At 42.0% G+C, this 23,193-nt stretch overlaps 1 protein-coding gene across 2 annotated transcripts in view; it reads left to right on the top strand.

The window, feature by feature from the left end:
* Positions 1-23,193, top strand: part of LRP5 (LDL receptor related protein 5) — a 170,439-nt gene that overhangs the window by 53,761 nt on the left and 93,485 nt on the right. For both annotated transcript variants that reach the window (XM_067295934.1, XM_067295933.1), the window contains exons 3-5: positions 3,748-3,945; positions 8,626-8,822; positions 13,204-13,335. In XM_067295934.1, coding sequence (XP_067152035.1) covers positions 3,748-3,945; positions 8,626-8,822; positions 13,204-13,335 — 527 coding nt within the window. The remainder of the gene's footprint in view (positions 1-3,747; positions 3,946-8,625; positions 8,823-13,203; positions 13,336-23,193) is intronic.

The raw sequence follows: 23,193 nt of genomic DNA, 5'->3' as shown, positions 1-23,193 counted from the left end.
TGACCTATTTTAATGTTTGACTCCTCTGATAAACTCTCCCTGTAGTAGTATTGTTCCAGTAGAGTTTGCTAGGGGTGCTGTAGCTAAGCTTGTGTCATTCTTTCCATAATAACCATGGATTTTTTCCAGGATTTATAACTTGCCCAGAAAAATTCTGTTTTCAGCTGAATCTCAGTGGAGGATATCTCAGCCAGCATAATATTTGTGCTTAATTTGGTTCAAACTGGCTTTGTCACTCATAAAATAGAGGAGGGTAAAAAAGGAAAGTTTGACACTGTGTGTGTTCTTGAAAATCCCACGAAGACAGGCATTTAAAACATGACATTTTATGGCCTATTAGTGTCTTGCATGAGCTGCTGGGTTGTGCCTTGAGTTATTTGACCAAAAAAAGTCAAAACAGCCTAGATAGTATGGTGGGAGAAGGAGGATCACGGGGACTGCCCTAGCAGTTGTGGAGCCCAAGGCCTAACTTGGGAGTGGAGCTGACTTGCCTAGGGAAGGCTGCAGTATGTGTATTTTTTTGTGGCAAACGCATCAAATAATTTTGAACCATGCATGAAGCTGAAAGTGCTAGTTTTGTCCAGTAATCTCTGTGTGGCCATGGGTATCCCCCATGGGAAACCACATCAGCTATGAAATAGAGCCGCAGCTTGCGGTAAGGGGGCAAATGTTGAGCCGGAGCCCCTTTAATATCACAGAAAAGACAGTTGCTGACAGAAAATACTTCATCGGGGCCCTTTGGCTTCCAGACTTCTTCATCTGAATTCATGGAGCTTCAGGGCAGGCTGCAAAGCTATTTTAGGGCTTTTGCTCAAGGGTAATTTTTGGTGCGTTTGGGATACTTGTTCATCCTTTTTGTTTCAGCCTGCTTTTAAGGTTTGACTGGACTTAGCTAGTTCTGTCTTTTTTTTTGTTTTGCTTCTAAATAACTGCCACAGAATTTCTGATTTTGGTGTAAACTCCTGTATAGTCTGCATTTATGTGTTTAACTATACAGGTAAATGCAGGATTGTCGTAGCTGTATGATGCAGCCCAAAGTCAACTTTTAATAGCCAGATTTTTTTTTTTTTTACGCGCACAGTCAGATTCTCGACTGTTCTGAACTGATTGTTAGGTTAGTCTTAAGGAACAGAGCAATTAAATTAACATGAATGTGGTGAGCTTGGATGTTTTGGCATGAAAGCTGTCTTTCAGAACAGTGAAGATTTGTCAAAATAGCCTTGTCTCGGTTGGGTGTTTAAGAGGCCAGTTTAATTCATATTAAAGAGCACAGCAGCCTAACTGAGAGTGGTTAGTCACATTTTCAAGGCAAGTTACCTATTACTAGCTTTGAATAGATCTAGAAGATAACACTGGACCCTGTGTTGTCTTTGGGTGTGTTTCTTTTAATAATTTGTGCCCCGTCTAAGATCCACTGAAGACATTCCAGTGAATTTAGTGAGGTTATAGCCCTGTAAATCAGCGAAGATGTAGGAGAGAAGAAATACTTTGGTTTTATAGTCTGAAAATTCAAGTGCAGAAATTATGGGGTTCTTTCCAGGAGCAGGGAGTGTTGATGCTGGGACAGCTGTATTGAGCCTCGTATCTGTCCCCTGCTCCTTTTGTCCTTCTTCATTTCTGCAGAGATGGTTCCAGGTGTCCTTTGAATACTTAAAGCTAGTGCAGGTGGGCCAGATCAGAGAACTAATTTGACTGAAAAATGACCTGGCCAAAAATAAATATTTGGTCGGATCAGTTTCTCAGTCTGATTCAGCAGCTGCTTGTGCAGATCGTTTCTTTTGTGTCTGCGTTTCTCTGCCTTCCGTTGTTTGTCAATAGCTGCTTCATTGCACAGCCTGGACTGCCGCAAATTACAGACCGACTTGTTAAGGAAAACCAAAATGAGTGGCACGTTGCATTCATACGGTGGCCTGTGAGCTGGGGCAGCTCAGCTGCTGCTGCTTCTGCCGCTTCAGGAGCGATTGACCCACGTATATATGTATGTTTTTATATATATATATGTTTTTATATATACACACATAAAAGCATAAAGGAGCCCCCTTTCCCCCCCCCCCCCCAAACAGGATAAACAGAGGCTAATAATGATATATGCTGCTACGATCAGAATGGTTTAAATAAATGCTGTGGCTCAGAACAGAAGAAGCTCTTGTGGTGTGCCTAGGGCTGTGCTAGAACTGGAAGTCCGGCTTAATCAGGGTGCAGTACGTACATCTAGACCAGAGCCTTTTAAGCCTAAGTTTATTCTGAGGCACATGTGCCTGGGATAAGTGTACAGCTGTCTGTTCCTCCTTTGCTGAGATGATGGCCCAGCTGCCTGCGAAGCAGCTCCTGCAGCTTACAGCCCAGCATCTTTTTTTACGGAGGGGAGAGCAGGGCATCCTGCAGAAGCCGAGAAACATGACAGTATTTACAAATGTTTCCTCTTCATTCCCAAAGTGGACACCATTCTTTTTTGTAAAAGAAAGCGTGAAGCTTTTTCTTCTCCCATGTGTGATCAGAACACACATTGATTTCCCTGCTCTGAGGCTCGTAGCGCAACTGCGTGGCCCGTGCTGTATTCTTCAGGGGATCTGAGGTGCTGGGATAAACCCGGTTATGGAAACTCTGGCTAAGCATGGGCTCTGCAAGACCAAATAGATGCCTTTTCACTCTGCTTTCAGAGCTCCAGTGGTAGCAGGACTTAGCTGATATGTAAGTCAGTGTAAATACCCAGCCGGCGCCAATCCAATGCTACTGGTCTAATAAAGCGCCAGGAAAGATACCTAACTAGTGTGGTTGCGAGCTCATTCAGGTCAAGCCTTGCTAACACAGGCAGAGCGGAAAAGGCTGTACTGGCATGGGGAAGGCAATATCGTTGTGTTTCTCCGACTGGCCTGAGGAGCCTGTGCCTGGGGATGGCTGTGTTGCGTTTGTACCCCTGGCAGGACTAATCTGCAAGCTGGATGCATTTCTCTGGGTAACGTTTACCAGCTGGCAGCCGGGTGTCCTCTTCTGAGCAGACAGTTTCTCCTAACTGTGCGCCCTCAACTTTTCATGGCAACTTTTCATGTCGCTGCCCCTTTTTGATCTGGTCCTTTCCAGTTGATAACTGCTGCTAATGTCTCAATTTAGGCTACTTAAATTGCCTCCATGCGGGTAAGTGAAATGACAGGGAAAGCGGGGCAGGGATGGGAAGGGGAAAAGCATCCAGAATCTTAATCTGATGTCATTCTAAGTCTGCCTACATTCATATTTTTATTTATTGAGAAAAATGAACTTCAGGTCACTTAACTTCATTCTTTGCTGTCTAGAGACTTTAAAAAGGAAGTACATTTTTAGTCTTTGTGGAAATTGCTTACTTGGGTGGGTAACTGGTTGCTTCTGAATGTGATTTTAGGATATTACATTGAAATAACTGGGCACACAAGCATGATCTGCAGTTGTAAATGCTTGTGACAACCAGGCTGCTGTCCAGCTTTGAAAGATAATGGCAATACGATATGTGGAGGCAATACTACTGAGAGATGAGCTCATAAAGGACTTTTTTCCACCCTCTGGAATTGTGGCTTGGATTGTTGTATGTTAATGTGTTTTGGGGGCATATAGATCTGTGCATATGCCGCCCTATGGTAGAACAGAAAAGAAGCAAAATCAAAACAAAAACACCCCTGGGCTTCACAAAGAGCTGCTATCCCTTCTGTTCCTAAAGCCAACCAACAGTTATTGTGATTTAATTTGTGTGCATCTCTGCTTTCTTTTTTTTTTTAGATACATGTATTGGACTGACTGGGGTGAAACCCCCAGAATAGAACGAGCAGGAATGGACAGCAGCACCCGAAAAATAATTGTTGATTCAGATATTTATTGGCCAAATGGACTCACAATAGATCTTGATGAGCAGAAACTTTACTGGGCTGATGCAAAACTGAGTTTCATTCACAGAGCAAATCTGGATGGTTCCTTTAGGTAAGTTTCCTTTAGTTAATAATATGTTGTGAATCATTTCTCCCCCAGCGTTCATTTTGAACTGAGGCTTTTACAGTAATCTAGAATAAGGCCAGAACCTTATTGTTCTTGCTAAACCCAACTGTTAATAACCTTGCAAAAATAAAGCAGCCTCTCACGCTCATAAAACTCATTTTAAAAATGAAAGTAAGTATACTTGTATCATGATTTCACTATAGACTATTCATAGCTGCCTTCTACAGCATGGTTTTTCTTTTTTACGTTCATATTTATCTTGAAAATAACTGGAGGTGCTTATCACTGGCCCTAGGCAATCCAACATTTAACTAATGCTTCTGGGATTTTACAATATTGTTACTGTAATTTTTTCGACAGTATCTTGAGAGATGCTTATCCTTGGCCCTGTCCAAGGATGTTCTTTGTGGCATGCCTATAAATTAACCAAATTCAGCTTATTTCAGACTGAGTTAGCTGGAAGCTGCTTTTCCTTCAGGCTTGATGGAAAGCACATTATGGCTGTTTTGTTCAGTGGGCTCCGGTCCCAGTGCCCCTGTTGACTTTGGCGGCTGTAGAGAGAGAGATGACCCTTCAGACAGGCCAGACCTAGATGTTTCAGTTTGTACCTTAAATTCTCTCCAGTGGTCGATGGGTAGGTTGTGCATCATCAGCCAGTGAAATGTCCTGCCAAGGAAGCAAATTTCTGCATCCTGGACCAGCTCTGCTCTTCAGGTAGTTTAAAGGAATAGTCGGTGGTTTACTGAGTGCTACACAGCAATTGGTTTATATATGATTAAAAAAATGCTGCTTGGTCTGATTGGATGAGAAAACGAGAATGATGCCTTCTTAAATATGACCTGCTTAGCTATTTTTATCGCAGGCTCTGGTGTTCAAGAAAGCCCAAAGTAAGTGCTTGGGTTCCACTGAGAGTGAGCTCACAGTGCTAAAGTCTTTCTGGAGATGTAATTTGCTGTTCTTTTTCTGAAAAGAAACCCACACTGTATTCTCGCAATAAAGTAATGCGTTTTCTAAAAAGTGAGTTAGGCAACTGTTGCCCCCACAGACGAGAGTGGAGTCTCTTGCTCTACTGAAGTAAAGAACAAGAAATATTGAGAACTCCATTATCCTGCTTGAATCTTCTTGTCCTGAAACAGCTTCGGATGCTGAGATTTTGGCACTCGTTCTAAAGAAATCTGTCTTGAGGAAATAAACAGCGGAATGTTGGACTATGGCAAAACACAATTTGAATGGCGACTTGTCTGAAGGTTGCTATCCCAATGTGTCAACAGCCCCCTAAGGCGAATTGGAAATTACAATGACTTCTATATAGCGCAGATCATCTATGTATTTTAAAGCATCTAAGATTTCTCTCTTATGGAATCACTTTGCATTGATGAAAATTGGGATTTTTTTAATGTGTATCTGTGTAATAGAATAATATGCCTCCCTGCAAAAACACTGCATTTTTCATGGTCTTTTCTAAATTTTTTTTACAGAAATGTGTTCTATGCCTGATTTTCACACTCATAAAAGACGGATAACAATATTGACATGCTTTATAAAACACTCTAAGTTCGATTGATAGCACTGTGTAAGAGCTAAATAATGGTGGCATTGTAATAAATGACAAGTACTAAGTGACAGTCAGAAGTACAGACAAGGGAAAAGGCCTTTTCAGAAGGGAATGGGAGCTCAAAGGCATGGTGCAGGTTCATAGACCAAAAGAAAATGCTGTCTCAAAATTGAAAATCAAAAATTTCAAACATATAATGTAAATATTTTTCTGTAATTTGGGGGTGGGTGGCAGAGGGGAGAGTTTCCAATCTGGTTCTGCAGTTCTTGTGCACATGCAAACTGTATAAAAGTTACTTGAAAACATATAAGTTTCACCCAGACTTCTCAACAAAGAAATTTTGTGGTATTTCAAACACTTCTCCTCCTCCTATCCCAGAATCACTTCAGAATTCAAATAAAATGGAAATTTGCATTCTGTGTAGTGGATTAAAGTTAGTGGAGCAATCTGTCTTTTCTGTGTTAGCAAGCTTCGGTATGCAAGTATGTCAACTGGAACTGTTTCAGTAGTTCCAGGGACCTAATTATGGGAGAGGGGGAGACTTAATATCTGGAATGGTAGAAATGGGGAAGATATATACTGGAAAACAACTGCTACAACACTAGAAATTCAAACAAGTTCAGCCGTTGCTGTGAGTAATATAGAAGCAACAGCAAAGGTGAGAGTGGAAAGGGAAAGAGAAACCCGTATTTCTATTTTTTCAGCTGTGTTTTATGATGAGAGAACCAGTATAATTTGAAGGACAGAAATTTCAGAGCGGTTTTAATTTTCTCTCTGAAACAGAAGGTAGAAGAATTGTTTTGTTTTCTTTTTCTTGCAAATACTTGTTTGCATATGTCAATCTGTTGCAAGCCTGACCTTTATGGGCATGACACGTGTGAATACATGAAGAATTTAGGGGGGATTTTTTTTCCAGGAAAGTGCAGATGCTGCCATTGCTGGTAAAAATGAAACGGAGTCCTTTCCCTGTCAAGTGGTAGCTGATCTTTTTTAACCTCTATGGAAACAATGCAAATGCAGATCTGATTACAGGTGTATGAAAATGTGTTCCTCACTGTCCTTTGGGATGATGCTGAGACTTTAGCTTTCTTAAAGTTGTGTGATGAAAACTCTGAATACTGGTTTACTGTGTCAGAACACTGGTTTGGAAGGTTTATGTATGCCTTTGTGTTTGTACAAACGTCAAAGGCATGAATTTTGTGAAAATTGAGTTCATATTATTTTTGACTAAGAAATTGTCAAATTGTCAAATAAGTGTGTTTTCACTTACTGAGTAAATATCCCAAAATTTCAGAAAGTGAATTACACCAAGTTATTGCAATATGTGGATCCAGTGCATTCAGATAACATGTTGGAAATCTTGTATGATTTGTGACTTTCAGTTCAGCTCATAATAAATGTCAAAAAATATGCACCTCCAGAAGAGGAGGAGTGTGGCTGAAGTGGGGGAGGCGGCGGTTGAGAAACATCTCAAATGTTTCTGATTTATATCCATTATAGTTAAGTCTTAGACAAAGTGTAAGCGCCAGGAGACAAACTGGTGATTGTAGCATTAGGAAGAGCATTCAAAAATGAAGAATATGGTTTTGAATAGAGTCTGGATTTTGTGATGGATGACATGAATTTTGTCAGTTTGCTTTATGGCAGAGCCTAATGCAAGTGAATATGGTTTCATAAAGGATCTTGTGCATGTGAAGTTTTCTTAAATTTGTAGCTTCAACCCGAGTCCCAGGGCCCAGCCTTCCACAGAATTACAGCAGAGTGAAGAGCAGGTACTTTCATTCAGGCCCAGGTTTATTGTGAGCCACGCCAATAAGAATATCAGAGATCCTGCAAAGTCTCTGGTATTTCAAATGTCTGCAGAAACACTGCTTGAGAAATAAACTATCCAGACTGGAAAGGTTTAATTGAGGGGGCAGGGGGAAGGAAAGAGAAGAGGAAGGATGTTAACAGAAATCTGTCATTAAGTTTGAACTTTTTAGGGGAAGAATAAGACATTGAAGGGACTTCGCCACACTCTGAGCTTTCAGAATTGCTACGCTGGCTTTTTTTCATGCAACTCTAAGATGGCATGGGCCACTGCAGTGGGAAGGAAGTTGGTCTTGGTAGTAGGCTAAATACAATTCTAGATGCTGTTAAGTAGTCTGTGATTTTGTGATTCTGTAGGGAGAGTTCTTGCTCTGCATTTCAAAACATAATCTGAGAAATACTGGTTTCTGCTGCTGATCAAGCTAAGTGGAATAATTTAAAGAGACTCTCAAGGCATTGCTTTCTTTTCCTGCTCTAAGAAAGGACTGGGTACAACTGATAGAGCCAAAATGTGGAAGTTTGAGGCAGTCTTGGGCAAACACGGCATATGTTGCATGAGAGGACAAAAAAAGTAACGTGTTCATTGGGAGGAGCGCTCTTCAGACCTGCTTCCTCCTAAAGGTGATTGTGTTTGGGTATTTGCACAGTCCTGTTAGGGAACTTTGGTGTGGCCTTACAGAAGCCAGTGTATAGCTGAATCAGATATCTTGTTGCTATGAAACACTATATTTGTTTCCTTATTGCTATGAAGGAGCTAAACAAAGTCTAAATTTTCATTTCTACATTTTGCCTAGCTTACTGTGAGGTGCCTGCCATTGCGCTCCGTGAGCATGCTAATATGGTGCAACTTGTGGTCACTAAAACTGTCCTAGAGATTAATTGTTAAGCTTGTACTACTATAGCTGCTGATAGCAGTGATTTGTTTGAAAGCATTTTCAAAATGAAGGTATTCTAAAAGAAAAACTTATTTTCAAGTTGTAGACTGACAAAAAAAAAAGTCTATGATTGAAGTATGAAGGTTTGTGAATGTTTTTAAGATGCAGCAGAGGATGACATATGCCAAATAGTTTATGAAGATATACAAATAAATGCATCAGATATGCATTTCCTCCAGATTACTGTAAAAACTTGTTCTAATTTTTCTGTGTGCTTATTACTTTTATCACCAGGTGAATCTCTGGTTCCAATGTATTTGTTTAAAGAAGATAATTCCTGCATGAGTCTTTTAAAATGCAGACATTTTTTCTACATGTACCTAGTGAAAGCTCTATATGTTAATCCTTGTTCTTTCTTTGATCTAGGCAAAAAGTTGTTGAAGGTAGTCTTACGCATCCATTTGCACTGACATTGTCTGGAGACACTTTGTATTGGACGGACTGGCAGACGCGCTCCATTCACGCCTGTAACAAAAGGACGGGAGAGAAAAGGAGAGAAATACTGAGTGCCCTCTATTCACCCATGGACATCCAAGTCTTGAGTCCAGACCGACAGCCATACTGTACGCTTTACTTTTCCCTAAACTTCTTGAATGACTGTTTTATTTATTTGGTCATGAAAACCATTAATCATAAAAATGTTTAGTGAATCAAATTTTAAGGTTTCAGAAACTTGCCAAGAAATTAGTTTTTCAAGGTGTGAGTACCTGGGACTGTTACTGTTCTTTGAAAATGCCAGCCTGAATTGGTGTGAGCTCATTTATCATCCCAGTTGGTAATAAAATCCAAAATCCAGTGCAGTACTTCGGTGACATCTTTCTGTTTGGATATCTGAATGGGAATGATAAAGACTTGCCCATCCTCTTTTAAAATACCATTATCTTAAAGGCAGCTGAAAAAATGCATCTCATTACATATGGTAATAAATATAATGACAATAAAATATATAATACTTGTGTTGCTCTTATAAACACGATTTCTACAGTCCAGAATTGATCCTGATTATCTTCAATATGTAACAAACAGTTAATGAATGTTTAAGTATGGGAGGGACTTAGTCCTGAGCTTTTATATGAAACAGATATTGTGCCTCTATTTTTTTTCCTTTGTGTATGATGCTTCTTCAATAGATGCCATGTGTGGAGAATGTAGAATTGAATGAGCCTGTATGTATTTTGGGTATGCATGTGGTTTCTAAGGGTGATTTGTCTAGGCTTGATTGGTAGGGTTGTGAGAATGAGACTTAGGGGCAGCAGAAGCAAAGGCAGAGATCAAAAAGCAATAGAGTGGAAACGTATGTAATGCAGCAGCCATGGGAAGAATCATCTCTTGCTTGGGGGAGATACTCTTGCCATTTGGATTGGCTTATTCATTTAGGCCAACCGTAAAGTCTGCTTTCCTAAAGGTAATGTTTATAGGAACAGTGAAGTGTATAGGATGTCAGTAAACAGGTTTGAAAGTAAACAAAAGGAGTTTGGAGATCCTCTTGGTGATGGAACAGGTGCAGGTTTCCATTGAGGCTTTCAGGTATGCCCAGCAGCCTGGTTTGCCGCAGAGCTCCGGACAGGAGTCTGCATGCCGAATGCTTGTCATTGCTCTTAGCTCCGGGAATGTCCCGCCCTTGGGTCACAGTATTTCTGGGCCAGTCACAAAGAAAATGTGGTACATAGGGAAACAGCATCTGCTGAAAATAGCTCAGATGCCACTGACTTCACTAAGATCAGGTTTGGCTTCTTTCCTCCCTCTCTTTTTTTCTGTTTGTGACTGCTGGTGGAAGTAACCGACAGATGTGAAGGTTGGGGGCTGCCTTGGCTGCAGTGACCATGAGATGGTGGAGTTCAGGATCCTGCGAGGAGGCAGCAGGGCACCAAGTAGGATCGCAACCCTGGACTTCAGGAGAGCAAACTTTGTCCTCTTCAGGGACCTACTTGGAGGAATCCCATGGGTGAGGGCCCTGGAAGGAAGGAGTGTTCAAGAGAGTTGGTTAATATTCAAACATCACTTCCTCCAGGCTCAAGAGCGGTGCATCCCTATGAGTAGGAAGTCAAGCAAAGGAGGTAGGAGACCTGCATGGATGAGCAAGGAGCTCCTGGCAAAACTCAACCAGAAGAAGGAAGTCTACAGAAAGTGGAAAGGGGGACAGGCCACTTGGGATGAATATAGGAATGTTGTCAGAGTATGCAGGGATGCGACGAGGAAGGCTAAGGCCCGTTTGGAATTAAATCTGGCTAGAGATGTCAAGGACAACAAGAAGGGCTTCTTCAAATACATCAGCAGCAAGAGGAAGACTAGGGAAAATGTGGGCCCTTTGATGAATGGGGTGGGTGCCCTGGTGACGAAGGATGCAGAGAAGGCAGAGTTACTGAATGCCTTCTTTGCTTCAGTCTTTACTGCTCAGGCCAGCCCTCAGGAACCCCAGACCCTGGAGGCAAGAGAGAAAGTCTGGAGAGAGGAAGACTTTCCCTTGGTGGAGGAGGAGTGGGTTAGAGATCATTTAAGCAAACTTGACACCCACAAATCCATGGGCCCTGATGGGATGCACCCACGAGTGCTGAGGGAGCTGGCGGACATTATTGCTAAGCCACTCTCCATCATCTTTGAAAGGTCATGGAGAACAGGAGAGGTGCCCGAGGACTGGAAGAAAGCCAATGTCACCCCAGTCTTTAAAAAGGGCAAGAAGGAGGACCCAGGGAACTACAGGCCAGTCAGCCTCACCTCCATCCCTGGAAAGGTGATGGAGCAGCTCATCCTGGAGGCCATCTCCACGCATGTGGAGGAAAAGAAGGTGATCAGGAGTAGTCAGCATGGCTTCACCAAGGGGAAATCATGCCTAACCAATCTGATAGCCTTCTATGATGGAATGACTGGCTGGGTAGATGAGGGGAGAGCAGTGGATGTTGTCTACCTAGACTTCAGCAAGGCTTTTGACACTGTCTCCCATAGCATCCTCATAGACAAGCTCAGGAAGTGCGGGTTAGATGAGTGGACAGTGAGGTGGATTGAGAACTGGCTGAATGGCAGAGCTCAGAGAGTTGTGCTCAGTGGCACAGAGTCTAGTTGGAGGCCTGTAGCTAGCGGTGTCCCCCAGGGGTCAGTCCTGGGTCCAGTCTTGTTCAACTTCTTCATCAATGACCTGGATGAAGGCACAGAGTGCACCCTCAGCAAGTTTGCTGACGATACAAAACTGGGAGGAGTGGCCGATACGCCAGAGGGCTGTGCTGCCATTCAAAGAGACTTGGACAGGCTGGAGAGGTGGGCAGAGAGGAACCTCATGAAATTCAACAAAGGGAAGTGCAGGGTCCTGCACCTGGGGAGGAATAACCCCATGCAGCAGTACAGGTTGGGAGTTGACCTGCTGGAAAGCAGCTCTGCTGAGAAGGACCTGGGAGTGCTGGTGGACACCAAGTTAAGCATGAGGCAGCAATGTGCCCTTGTGGCCAAGAAGGCCAATGGTATCCTGGGCTGCATCAGAAAGAGTGTTGCCAGCAGGTCGAGGGAGGTGATTCTCCCCCTCTACTCAGCCCTGGTGAGGCCACATCTGGAGTACTGCGTCCAGTTCTGGGCTCCCCAGTACAAGAGGGATGTGGCACTACTGGAGCAAGTCCAGCGAAGGGCCACAAAGATGATTAGGGGACTGGAGCATCTCTCTTATGAGGAAAGGCTGAGAGAGCTGGGCCTGTTTAGCTTGGAGAAGAGAAGGCTGAGAGGAGATCTTATCAATGTGTTCAAGTATCTGAAGGGAGGGTGTCGAGAGGATGGGGCCAGACTCTTTTCAGTGGTGACGAGCGACAGGACACGAGGCAATGGGCACAAACTGAAACACAGACACTTCCATCTTAACATGAGGAAAAACTTTTTCACTGTGAGGGTGACAGAGCACTGGAACAGGTTGCCCCGAGAGGTGGTGGAGTCTCCTTCTCTGGAGATATTCAAAATGCGCCTGGATGCAATCCTGTGCAATGTGCTGTAGGTGACCCTGCTTGAGCAGGGGGGTTGGACTAGATGATCTCCAGAGGTCCCTTCCAACCTCAGTGATTCTGTGATTCTGTGATTCTAACAGAAGCCAAATTAACCGTAATTTCTGTATTTTAATATTAAAGCAATTCAAATGTTCATTCAAAGCATGAACGATTTGGAGAAATTTTGCATAGCTTGTGGTCTTTCTTTTTTTTTTCTTTTCTCTTTTTTTTTTTTTGTCTGACAGTGTTCTCCATAATTAAAGGGGACAGTTTCATCTCTTGCAGTCATTTTTGTTTCAAATAATGAGAGAGGTCTTTGCTCTCTCCCCCACCCCCAAATAAAAAAAACCAAACTTAAGTTTTCAAAATTGCTGAGGAACTGAGAGGAAAGATGAAGTATTTGTCATCTGCTTTTCCTAAAGTTGAAGTAATATCTAAGGGGCTTTGCATGTTGCCTTTCTGTATTTCCTGGTAATTCAGGGATATGTCTTATTGTGGAAGGTTTGTGGTAGGAAAAGATCTTTCCAATATCCAGAACTCCTGCAATGTACAAATTCCTATACTTTTCCTTCTTTCTCAGAGCTGTACGCTTCTCCACTCACAATGCCGTTCTTTTTTCATGCTGCTTAGCAGGCCAGGCTTTGACAAAGTAACTGGTGTCCAAAGTTCTTAGCAATGTGCAGCTTTAGAAACATTGAAAGAACTGTATAGTGAGAAAGTGCTGAGCTGCCAGTTCTTTCAAGATCATCTTTTGAACATACATCTCAATTTTTAGGACATCCCCCAAGAGTTGCTTTTGCTGGGGGGGGGGGGAGGAGGGCAAGTATGACATACTCCTTATTTTGTGGTTCCTCTGTCTTTTAGCGCTAAAGCTGGTGTCAGTCAGTTCAGATCTGTAATGTCTTCCTTATGGAGGGAGGAAGGCTTTAGGATTCCAGTAAAAAGAAAATAAAAACAAAAAAAGTTTTTTATTTGTTTCTTGAAGTTCACACGCCATGCGAAGAGAACAATGGTGGCTGTTCCCATCTGTGCCTGCTGTCTCCGAGAGACCCCTTCTACAGTTGTGCCTGTCCCACGGGGGTGCAGCTAGAAGATGACGGCAGGACTTGCAAATCAGGTAGGAACTTCTTGGGTTTTCTACAGTAGCAGCATTGGCTTGAGTCGGTTTTGCTACTTAAAAGTTGCTGCTTAAAAGTTGATTCTTAAAGAGATGAGTTGAGAACTACCTGACACACTGAAATTTCACGGTGGCCCAGGTGAAGAATGCAGGAATTCTGCCTCCAAGTCTCCTACCAAGTTAAACGCGCAGAGGGTGATTTTGTGAACTGGACTCATGAATTGCATTAGTAATTGGAAGCTCTTGTGCCTTTTGACCATGTTATGTTTTGCCAGTTCTCTGTAGGAATGAAGTTGTATGTGAAGGCCATTGCTGATGCAATTTATTACAAGGAAGCTATTGTAGGACTTCTTACTGTTTGGGTAGTGGACCAGGGGCAGAGCTTTGCTCCTTCCCATTCATTGGCCAGTAGCTACCCATGCAGTAGCACTGACCCAACTGTTGCCTTCCAGTTGCGTCTCAAAGAACAATTTGCTTGTGACATGTTCTGGACACAAATGTGCCAGAACAGTTGGTCAAAGCTAAGTCTGTGCACCCCTGTGCTATTTCAGAGGTAACCCTGTAAGTTGCCCCTGCTTCAATTAGTTTTATGAAGAAATAATCTGTATGGAAAAATGCTAAATTAGGATTTAAACTAAAAATGTCATTCTTCTGCTGCTGAAGGTTAATTGTCCCTCTCTTTCCCTTTGGGCTGCTCCTTGTGGAGAGAGATACGAGGTAATATACAGGGAAAACTTTCTTGCTGGGTCTAGTTTGGGTTTTCAGGCCTTTTATTTAATTTTAATCAGAGGCAAGGCTTTGTGCCAAGAAGCTTGTAAAGTTTGCTGCTTGATATAATTGGGCTAGAGAAAATAGTGTTCTAGATGGCCATTCCCTGTCGCTCAGAGTAGAGGGCGAGTCTTGCGTGTTACCAATAGAAGTCTGTGTAGAGAACAATAGCTAGAGTATATGCTTGAATTGAAGAGTACAACTATTTTGTATCCATACACTGAGTGAGTCAAGCTGTGTGCTTGGAGAGCTTTTATGTTTTATTTCTTTTAACGATTGATCAGGAAGCCTCTTTTAAAAATGCATCTTATGAAAATGAGGGATTAACCCTGGTGTGGCTGGAAGGCTCTAGGAGGTAAGGTTTTGAAGAAAGTTCTGCCAACAGACTGAAGAACACTCCGCTGCCTGTCTCTGGTGCATTTTCACAAGGCTAACCAAAGAGTATAGTCATTTTCTGGTGTGGCTTGATTCCTCTGAGTACTAAAGCAAGCATAATAGACTGCTTTCATTTACGAACTTGAAGCAGAATTTGAACACTGAACCTACGGGGTTTAAGGGCCAGCTTCATTAGCTCATCCTGCCGCAATTGAAAGGCTTATAAGGTAGTTTTTGCAGCTCCTGAAAGACCTTTCTTTCCCCTTCTTCCAGCCTTGGAAAGTTTCCCTTTCACAGCTTTTAAAAAACATTGCTGAATGCTCAGGACAACCTTTTAGACGTTCATATTGACCTTGTGTTTCTGGCAGCGGGGAACGAAGGTCAGCCTGCTTTTGGCATTTTGGCGGATAGCACAAACAGGAGTGACTGCTTATACTGTGCTTTCACCTTTCCATTGTCGGGCCAGACAATCTGTCAAGAGTGTTCTGTCAAAGGAGGGCAAAAAAGTGGGATGGGAACAGGAAGTCTGGTTTTGCATAAGAATGTGGCCTTTTGGTTCAGTTTTATGGATTATTTCTTTCCCAAGCTCCACATCTTTTGTGGTCCTGTCTGCCTTATGCCAACATCCATGTGCTTCTCTTTCCACTCTTATTAATTAACTCCTTGTTTGCAAGGAACTGACTTTTTGTTCTTTGCACGAGTCCTTTGTAGTAAAGTTGTGTTGGGAGCTACGGATGCAACAGTGTTGACCACCTCTCCATTTTGTTCTCTATTGGCTTGGGCTAAAGTGCAAAAGTACTAAATCACTTATCAGCTTATATGACTTTAGGCTTTTAAGTGAAGTGACAAAATGGTACCAGGGATTTATCTGCAAGAGGAAAAGGCATTCTCAGTCCTCAAAATCTGTGCCTACAATGGGGAGTTTACTGGCACAAATATAGCTATATAATGTTACTGTATAGCTCCGTCAGTAAGTAAGTATTCTTGTGTAGAAAAGCCCTTTTAGGCTTTTAGGTGATTTCAGCTCTCTGGGTCCTGAAGAGTATACATATACAGAATATTCGGATGTGAGAGCTCCGTAGCTCTTTGCAGAGTAAGCGTGTTGGATGGTGATGGGCCTTGGTAATCAAGGAAGCAAGAATTCAGTGGCAGGCGCTGCCGCTATTTGCTTTGTTATGGGTTATGTCTTTATGCATCGAAACTCCAAAACTCTGGATTTTTGCTCTAATTCTAAATGTAAAACTGTTGGTTTGCTGAAGCTATGAGAATTGTATCTACATAAATGAATAGTTTCTTATTCTCTAGTTTTGGCTTCCAGCGTTGATTCGTTCTTGCTTTCTTTGTGGTTCTACGCAGTTACTCTGTATATATGGATGGTTTGCAACTGGCATCGAGTACAAGTTGCTTTCTGGGAATGTCTGCTTGTTTTGTGCAGGTAGCTGCTTTGGTGTCACTTCTCTCCAGACGTGTGGTATTAGTCTGTTTTGCTCTGTTTGTCTGTGGTTTTCCGTGTTCAGTGACAACATGAACCAGTACTTATAAAGTACCCAGAGAACTGCTTGCATAGAGCTGTTTGCAGTGCAAGAACAGGTTTTGTACTTGAAAAGGGGTAAAAGGCCATAATTACAAGGTTAGCAGGAAAACAAAGTGCCTGTTGCCTGAAGTTTTTGTTATTTGATTTCTCCTCTCCATCTCCTGGTCCCCCTCCCCCCCCCCCCCAACCTGTGTAGCTGAACTAGTAGCAGAGGGAGATGAGGGTGGTATTTGAAAGGCGTTAGCAATGTGGTTCCAGTCCCTGTCCCAGTCTGGACAGGCTTGTTTGGCAGTGTGTTTGCATTCTGAAGGTACAGCCAAGGTGAGGGTTTTCCTGGCTGCTGGAGAGTTGGGCAAAGAGGGGCCTTGGAGCCCCCATATCACCGAGCAGATGCTGGTAAACTTGGAATGCAAATCAGCTGCATCTGACCATGCCCTTAGTAAAGTAAGCATTCAAGCTAAGATTTTGGGAATTATTTAAAAGTCGTGTTGGACAACTCCTTACCAGAAGGAGGGCAAGGAGCTCTGCTAGAACCATGGCTGGAGATACTGCAAACACCTAGGTCCTAGTCAGTGTAACACTAACAGCTGGGAGTCTTGCAAGTTCAGTGCAATTCTGAGGTGGTTTTGTAGCCTGTGTTGGTAATGGCAGCTCATCTGCAAAACGGCAGTAATGTTTAGTTACCTGACAGGTGGTGTGTGAAGTGTAAAATCACACGCGCCTCTGGGATCCCTCACTGAGAGGAGCTGTGTGCAAACTGAGATGATTCTCCCAAGCTGTTCTTGCTGTTGCCCTCTGCAGAGGAAGGCCGGTGGTTTTGGTCAGGAGTGAATGAATGAAAGCAATGTGTGTGTGTGAGGGGAGCACGCTGATGTGTGACCTGCTTGTTAAGGTCAGCAGATTTATCACAGTGTTTGTCAGTAAAAGGTTGTAATGCTCATAACAAAGTTAACCTGACCCAGTTGCCTATGCAAAAGTATTTTCTGTTGCTGTGAGCAAGAGTTAAGTAGCATGAGAAAAAATGGTAAGAGTTTTCCATTAAAAACTTCAGTGTTGTCTGTATGCCTTCCTTCTCCTTTGTATCCTAAAACTAGCATTGTTGTATATTTGAAAAAAGGCCTTTATTCCCAGTTGGTCAAACTTTATTTGAAAACCAGCGTTTTATTTTTATACTGCAGGTCTCGGAACTGAGCTGTAGCAGCAGTTGGACTATTTTTGCTGCTGTTCTGATTTTAAAATACGCTCTTTGTGGATGTGTCCAAATACAGAATTTCAGCAAAGTGTCTGAACCTGATCTTGCCCCTTCAGAAGTTAGTGAAATCACAATCTGTAATGCCCAGCAGAGCCCCATGACTCTAGTGTGAAATGCCTGTGGAGAGCAGCCTTGAGGAGCAACTGTTAGGACCTTGTAACTTCCAGGAAAGACTGAACTCTGAAATTTCTTGTTTCAAAACAGGAGCTTCACCTCTTACGTTAGATGGCTTTCATGGTTTTCATGAGCTCTCTTGCCTCTTCCCATCTTTTTTTTTTCTTTAAGCTTTTGAAATAATGGTAGGATGAAAATTTTTTCGGAAGAAATGAGGCAAGAGAAGCTTCATGCCCATAAGGAACACTTTTGACAAAGTTATGAGCTACTGAAACAGGAATTTGTAGTGGAATGAAGGTGTAGCTGAGATTTGATTGCCTTATGGAATATGAATTTTATTGGAACCAAAAGCATTCGAAGTTCAGTCAACCGATTTCACAAAAGATTTGCTCATTATATAAAGGTCTGATGTCATGTGGAATGTTTATCTTCACCAACCTCTTTGGGATTTTAATTGCCTCTTAATAAGCAACCCCTCTGGCTTTTGCTGAGGACAGCAAGGGAAAGGTAGGATTATTTCATTAACAGTTTCATATTGCAAGGTTAAGAACTCGCTGACTTTTTAGGCAAAAATAGGTATGTGCATCTGTTCAACAAGTTCAAGTTTCTTTAAAGGCCAGAAGACAAAAATACAATGATCTGGTCTTGTATCCTGTATAATGAAGGCGACAGTGTTACCTGCATTTGCGCTGTCCATAACTTCTGCTTGAGCAATGGCAGGCATCTTTGAGAAGGGAACAAGGGCTTGGTTGCAGCCATTTAACAGGGATGTGCAATGCTACCTAGTTAGCTCTTTGTTCATGCAGTTATCACATTATAAACCTGCTTTAGTTACTCTTCAGTTTCTTATTTTGGATGCTTTGGGATGTAAATGATGGAAGACTTAAGACCACAGTAAAAATTGTACATGTTCCATGCATATTTTCAGAGAAGCAAAGTTTGGTTTGATCAGCAATAAACAAACAGCAGCAAATAGGCCAGTTAAAAAAGCAGAGGTGAGCTGAAGTATAGAAATTTTGAATGCTTGGGGACCTTCCTTTTGTCTTTTTGCTGACTTGTAACTGCCCTGAGGTTCTTTGTTTGTTGAAGCATCACATTTATCTTTAACAAAATTGTTTTGATTCCTGGGTCTTTTTCATTTTGTCTGTGAGGGCTCCTTTCACGAAGGTGTTCGTTCTCCTTCTGTCCTGAGGTTCCCTTTGTAGGATTTAGTGAGTTTGGTGGTTGACCCAGAAGTGGTTTGAAATGTCGGGAGAGAGACATAGTTAGTATCATGTCTCCAATAGTAAACCATATGAATCTTTCTTACCCTGCAGTGCAGAGTCTTGAGGTCATAGCTGCATGTCATCTCCTTTGGTTTTTAAGAATGAGCAGCTTCATCTTTCTCATGCTTTTTATTCTGGCAGTCTTTGCTCTTGGCTCCTTTTCCTTGGTACACAGTGAACAGAATGAATTCATCTATTTCTGACCACAGCTCTGGTGCAGCTTTGATATAATTTGCACCACTCAATGTGAGTATTCCCAGACAAAATGGAAACCAGGATCTTTCCATCTTGTTCTGCTTTTTTGGAGTGGGTTTACTTTGCTCTGCTAGAAAGAGGTGCAGTCTCAAAATGTTGGATGACTCCCCCTGCTTTTTCCTTCCCTCCTTTGGCTTGCCATGTGGTTCAGTTTAATCACATTCAAATAAGTGTAGAGGATTGTGGTATATCTTGTCAGCTAATTATGATTAAGCCCTGATTGCAGTCTCTCATACTATAGGTCTCTGTATGCATCCTTCCAAGACTGAGTCCCTTTTTGTAAATAGTGTTCAGCAGCCTAGGTTTTTTTGCATTTCTGGAAAATACATGGTTTCTTTTTGCTGTGTTCAGTGTTGCTGGCATAGAGCTATTGCTGCAGGCCTTCTAAACGAACATCAAAAGCCTCATCTTTTTTCTTAAAAGTGGATATGGCTTCTTGTTTACCAATAAATGGTCCCTCTGGCTTCTTAAATACCCTCCTTTGAAAATGCAACACGAAGCAGCAAAGGATCCCGCTCTCATTGCATGTCATTTTCTGGTATCATGATACTAAACAAGTCAACCTGATTTGGACTAAAATTACTTTAACTGAATTTAAAAACCTGTTATCTGTGGCTGATAGCACAAACTATTTTGAGTGAAAGCTCAAATACTGCACCCCTCCCACCCAAGTTGTAGCTATGACTACACAGTTGTAATGAGTAGAGAAAACTAGGACTTCAGCTAATCTTATTTATAATAAATCTGTTAACTTCAGTAGAGGCACTCAGAGCTATGTAAGCTGAGAATTAGTCCAGGATGCATGTAGTTTCTGAAAGCTGCATACCCCAAGGCTTTAAAACCATTTTCCAGTTTCATTTTGTTTCTCAATAAATGTGTAATGCTGCAGTATATGGGTAAAATAGTTCAGTAAAAACTACAGAGCTTTACTCATTACATAACTTCATTATAACTGTTTTATTTGGCCTTCGTATCATTAGTTTTTGATCCGTTTTACTAAAATGGTGTAAACGGTAGCTCTGACGTTTTTATCTTGCCTAAGGTTTGGAGGGAAGGGATTTGCTTCTGTGAAGTTTTCTTTTTAATTTTGCAGGTTACCTATATTTCACTTCCCAATATAAAGCAAGTTCCTTTCCACTATTTTATCAGCTCATTCTGTACTGGGTTGTTTCTGTTTCCTGTGCAAGCTGTGGCTGGACGTACTTCTAATAAATCAAACATTCCTCTGAATGTTATACCCATTTGTTATATCTAAATTCCTCTCCTATTAAATTTAAATCTCCCTTGAGAGGGGTGTTTTCATGCTCGCTTTCACAAAAAACCCTTTTTGTGTATTTCTGCAGGCATCGTTTAAATTGAAATCTCTTGGAAGTTTAATTTTATACTGACTTTTTTTCTTTTCTTTCCATCTGTGTAAGGAAAAACCATGAGTGTCTGCTTTCTCGTCCTTGAAAGCAGGAGGAGAGACCTGTTGATAAGAAGACGTGGAGCGGTTGGGCTGTAGGTGTGTTTGCATGCCATACAGACAGCAGGTTGTGACACTGTACATTAAGTGCAACTGAAGCAAGCCTTTGACAGGAGGAAGCCTTTGGGGGTGTACTGCACCAGTAGTCTCCCCTCCTCGTTAGACTGCTCCTGTCTTCTGAGGTGAAGTTCAGGCCCTGACCTTTAAGGCCATTAAGAGCTTGATGTCCACCAGTGTGAGAAATCCCCTCTTTGCTCACGATCTCCGAGACTGCTGTGCTCTCGGAGAAGTGTGCTCGGCGTGGCGACGCTGTTGCACAAAGGAGTGATGCATGGAACGAAGGGCAGTGTCAGCTACGGTATGTAATTTTAATACTCTGAGCACTGCTGCAGTATAAATCTAAGTAGACTGAGCACAACCATCCCCCGCAAGTGCTATAAAAATGTAAATGATTTTCTGCAATAACTGATGACAAGGAATTCGGCTGCAATAGCAACAACACAGTAATGGTACCGCAGCTTCTACTTGCTGTGGTATTATACTGAACTGGGAAGAGAAACTGTCCCTATATTTTGGACAGCTTTGCAAGCTTGATGCTGCACTTAAAATGCTTGATAATAGTGTTTTTTTCTATCAGAGGTCTATCCCCAAGGGATGTGAGAAAATTTTAGCTGGTTAACGTGTTGGGGATAAATGTCAAATTATGTTTGCTCCTCTTGGTTACTTGGTTTGAGATTTAACAGAGGGGGACACCTAGGGCAGAAATAAAGGGAATATGAGTATTTACATCCCTCGAATGCACAGGTCCTTTTAGTAACCACAGCTAAATACAGATATAGAAGATGCACTCATACAATGGTGAGTGCTTAGTTGGGCCCTTAAATAGATGAACGATACTATTTTTGATGTTGACGCTTTTTTTTCTTCCTTCCTTCTCTGAAGTTTCAGTTCTTTCTGGATCCCTGTTCTCAGATGCTTTTGTATGTATTTATGTATAATCACGTACAGGACCCCTTCGAGTTTACATTTCTCATTCTTAACCTAGAGATAATTTGGAGATGAATTTAAGTTCAGGAAAGTACATGGAAATATGTTTTGGCTGTTTTGCCATGGAGGGGACAGCTTGACCCTACCGAGATCAGTGGAAAACTCCCATAAGTTTCACTGGGACTAGGGACTGTGTCCAAGATCATCTCTGGATATTTTGTCATGTCCTCTGATAACACTAAAGTGTTTGTTGTTGTTTTAAATTTTAAATTCCTTGCTTGATCTGGAATGAAGGAGAATCATCTTTCCTGTGTTGGAAGGAATTGGCTTAGAAGTTAGGTATGAATGTTTCAAACAGAAAAACACAGTGTACGCAATAAATGCTGAAGTGAAGAGGCTTAGAGCGTTTGTACGTCACAGGTAGTATTTACCTGTGATTGGCCTCCTGGCCCAGCTGGCAGGTTTGAGATTGAGATAGATGCCTGAATTCTCTGTTACCTCAGTGGCTTCTTTAGCCTGGCGAATCTACCTGTATAGAAGAGAGGTTTTATGTTACTTGGGGAGCAGAAAGTAAGTTCTTACTGTATGTCAGCGCGGGCATTCCTTAATGCCAGTGTGAGAGTGGCTGTCATGTCTTTAACTTTTTGCATATTGTGAGTCAAACCAAAAAAAAAGTCACTTTTATTTTCAGAATGAGAAAAGACTGTTTGTCTCTTCGCTTAGGTAATTGATGGTGGGGTTTGTTTGTTTTTAAGTAGTAATGAGGAAAATTTCTTCCTTCCCCCTCACCCCGATGGGTGGCGGGTACTTCCTAGAAATCTGGTTCCTTTAAGATGTCTCAGGCTAGATGTTAAAATGGCTAGCTGCTTTTGCTGAATCTTGTCCGTGGTGTGTCAGAACATAAGTGGTCATTTAGGACAAATGGCATGTTGACCTCAACACACCAGAGAAACGTTTTTCCAGCTGAGAGCAACTGTTACCTGTTTGAAACTGGGAGACCTTTGTCTGTTGAGCGAAACTCATGTGGTGGTAAGAGCTGTAGGGTTTCTGCTGGGAAGGCAGAACGTCTTTTCTCAAATGAACTAGGAAATTCTGCTTTCTCAAAAGAAAAACACGTTTCATAATTGGGGAAGAAAGCAGTAGCTTCTGGCATTTGAAGAATCAGCTTCCCTTTTTTATCCCTGATCCTGTTGTTGAAGCAGTTGATCAGGGTTGGATAATATTCCCAAGTTCTCCTTGCCGTTCTTCACAAAACATTCTTCTTGGAATCTGCTGGCTAATACTGCAGGGGTCATAAGTGTTTATGTAGGAGATAACATTGCTTGCTTCAATGCTATGCTGAGGCACTTTCTGCTCATCTCCTGCGTGTTTCTTGGTACACATCATACATTTTAAAAATATGGTGTTTGCAGTTCTTTGGCTGAGCAGCCATCAACTATTTGAGCAATGAAGCCTCCAAGCAAGAAAAGCAGGCAGACAAATACCTCCGTTGTAAAATATTTCTCCCTGTGCAATTTAACTTTTATGACCACTATAGGAGAAGGTCCCTTTGCTAATACATCTCCTTCTGAGTAATAAAGAGAAACAGTGTGGACAAAGCCAGACTTTCTGATTAAGTATATCAACTGCTAATTAGAGATGAACTGCCTCTTTGTGAAAGGGAAGGATTAGGGAGTCATTTGTCATTTGGGATAATTGCTGTAAACCAGCGCTCTCAAGTATCTGAGAAAGCTGCTGCTGGCATTGTATGAACAACATAAAGTAACTGTCAGGAGTCTTCTAGCACTTGGAACATGCTGGAAGAGAAATCTCACATATCAATATATAAGGTTTGATTTTATTC

Source organism: Apteryx mantelli, chromosome 4 (genome assembly GCF_036417845.1).
Source record: "Apteryx mantelli isolate bAptMan1 chromosome 4, bAptMan1.hap1, whole genome shotgun sequence".
Lineage (NCBI taxonomy): Eukaryota > Metazoa > Chordata > Aves > Apterygiformes > Apterygidae > Apteryx > Apteryx mantelli.
This window is presented reverse-complemented; position numbering and strand designations above follow the sequence as displayed.